The 2950-nt window shown below is 41.5% G+C and overlaps 1 protein-coding gene across 1 annotated transcript; it reads right to left on the bottom strand.

Moving 5' to 3' along the window:
* Positions 1-1018: 1018 nt before the first annotated feature.
* LOC112637990 lies at positions 1019-2583 on the bottom strand. The gene is made up of 2 exons (XM_025408834.1): positions 2578-2583; positions 1019-2122 (listed from the first exon to the last, which is right to left on the bottom strand). The coding sequence occupies exons 1-2, from the start codon at positions 2581-2583 to the stop codon at positions 1019-1021; spliced, it is 1110 nt and encodes a 369-aa protein (XP_025264619.1).
* Between the last annotated feature and the right edge of the window lie 367 nt (positions 2584-2950).

A 2950-nucleotide genomic window follows, 5' to 3' on the forward strand; every position in this document is an offset into this window, starting at 1 on the left:
CGAAAGCAATCAACGTACAACAATCGCAATCAAATCTTCGATATATTATCGATTATCGATAGACAAGAAGCATTCAGCTTTAAGGTGTCGTTCTGGAGATTTAATGCATTTCTTTGACGTTTAATATGGATCATCTCCGATATCAATCTCCTCCCCAGAAATGCCTCCTCATCCAAAATCTCAACGCCATCAAAATCGAGCGTGTGATCCAAAGCTCTGTGCTCGGCAATGACAGACGTGAGGTTCTTTTTATGTTCCTTGAGCCTGGTCTTCAACAAACGTCCCGTTTGTCCCACATAGGAAGCGTTGCAATCCATGCAGTTGATCTTATAGACTATGTTGTTGCGAGAGTCCTTATCTAACCTGTCTTTGCCAACTTTAATGAAACGGCGCAAATTATTTATTCCAGTGTAGGAAAGTTTCACATCTAGATCTCTAACGCATTGTCGGAAACGTTCGGAAAAGTTCTTAACGTACGGAACATTGAAATATGAGATCCTCCCCCCTCCATCAACACCGTCAACCTCATTGTTATCTGCAGTCAAAGTATTATCCAATCTATTGTTGAATCTATGCAATAAAATATTAAGTCGGTCAACAATTGTGCTGAAAATAAAAGGGAGAGGATACCCATTATTCAAGAGAATGTCAATAATGAAATTCTCCTTATGAAATCTCGGATGAGAAAGCCGAAAAACTTTATCGGTTAGACCGATTATCGTGCCCCTCTTTTGGCAAAGGGGGTGTCGCGACTCAAAGTGGAGGTATCTCCCCGAAAAAGTCGGTTTATGAAACCAGTTGAAATAAATAAGTCCATGCTCTAAAATAATGGTGACGTCAAGGAAATTCAGGCGATTGTCGACACCCTCCTCCATGGTGAACTGCATCCTTGTGTGGAACGAGTTGAACGTGTTCAGAATGGTGTTAAGCATTGAGGAGGGAGCCGCCAACACAACGTCGTCAACATATCTAAAGTAGAATGGGAGATCCACTGGTAGAGTCGCGATGGCCTTCGCCTCTAAATCTTGGAGCGTGATCTCAGCGTGATCTCAGCGATAATCGGCGAAAGAGGAGAGCCCATGGGTGTGCCAAATGTTTGTTGATAGCAGACGCCGTTGAACATAAAAAATGTAGAGTTCAAGACGAAACGAACTGCTGTTAAAAACTCATCACGAGGTATCTGACAATTGCCTCCTATATAGTCCCATCTATTCGACAGGCTATCAATCGCCAGATCCAACGGTATATTCGTGAATAATGAGATAACATCTAACGAGATCAATTTTATATTGTCATCAATACGTCTGCCATTCAGTCTATCCACCACTTGAGCGCTGTTAATAACTTGGCTGTCCGGTCGCGGAACAGACTTGTAAATAATATCGTGTAAAAACTTGGCGAGACCATAGAGTGGTGTGTTCTTAGATGAGACTATAATACGTAAAGGGTTGTTTTTCTTATGAATTTTTGGCAGCCCATAAGCCCTCGGTAAGACACCATCTGTACAATTCAAAGATCTATATTTCGCAACGGAGATGTAATCGCGCGATCTCCACCTCACTAAGAGATCATGAAGATTGCTAGTTAATTTTTTAATCGGACTCTTGTTCACTACTTTATACGTATTTTCGTCCGCTAGCAGAACTGACATGTTGGAGAGATAGTCGTCCTTATTCAACGCGACTGTTATATTACCCTTATCTGCTCTAGTGAACAGAATGTCCGGATTGTCTCTTGTGAATTTTTTGGTGGCGTTAAGTGACTTTAGAATAACTTTATCAGAAGGAGACTTGTGTAGGATGGAATTGTGAAAGCTATTTATTATCGGAAAAGATCTATTCCTCACCAACGTGCGAACCTCTGTGGGCAGTTTATTGATATTGAACTCCACACTCTTTAATAAATCGACAACAGTTCTTTCCTTGTCAACAACCGGCAAACAAAATTTCTCTCCCAGTTGTAATAGGAGTTGTACTACTTCAGGTATGATCGAAGAAGACAAATTAACGAACCATTCCTTTCTTAGTTCAGAGAAAGAAGAAACACGTGGTGAGAAAGAAGAAGGATCAATGTCGATGAAAATGGGCGAGGAAGAATACCGTTGGATCTGGCGATTGATAGCCTGTCGAATAGATGGGACTATATAGGAGGCAATTGTCAGATACCTCGTGATGAGTTTTTAACAGCAGTTCGTTTCGTCTTGAACTCTACATTTTTTATGTTCAACGGCGTCTGCTATCAACAAACATTTGGCACACCCATGGGCTCTCCTCTTTCGCCGATTATCGCTGAGATCACGCTGAGATCACGCTCCAAGATTTAGAGGCGAAGGCCATCGCGACTCTACCAGTGGATCTCCCATTCTACTTTAGATATGTTGACGACGTTGTGTTGACGGCTCCCTCCTCAATGCTTAACACCATTCTAAACACGTTCAACTCGTTCCACACAAGGATGCAGTTCACCATGGAGGAGGGTGTCGACAATCGCCTGAATTTCCTTGACGTCACCATTATTTTAGAGCATGGACTTATTTATTTCAACTGGTTTCATAAACCGACTTTTTCGGGGAGATACCTCCATTTTGAGTCGCGACACCCCCTTTGCCAAAAGAGGGGCACGATAATCGGTCTAACCGATAAAGTTTTTCGGCTTTCTCATCCGAGATTTCATAAGGAGAATTTCATTATTGACATTCTCTTGAATAATGGGTATCCTCTCCCTTTTATTTTCAGCACAATTGTTGACCGACTTAATATTTTATTGCATAGATTCAACAATAGATTGGATAATACTTTGACTGCAGATAACAATGAGGTTGACGGTGTTGATGGAGGGGGGAGGATCTCATATTTCAATGTTCCGTACGTTAAGAACTTTTCCGAACGTTTCCGACAATGCGTTAGAGATCTAGATGTGAAACTTTCCTACACTGGAATAAATAATTTGC

Source organism: Camponotus floridanus, unplaced genomic scaffold (assembly GCF_003227725.1).
Source record: "Camponotus floridanus strain SB8 unplaced genomic scaffold, Cflo_v7.5 scaffold232, whole genome shotgun sequence".
Classification (NCBI taxonomy): Eukaryota; Metazoa; Arthropoda; class Insecta; order Hymenoptera; family Formicidae; genus Camponotus; species Camponotus floridanus.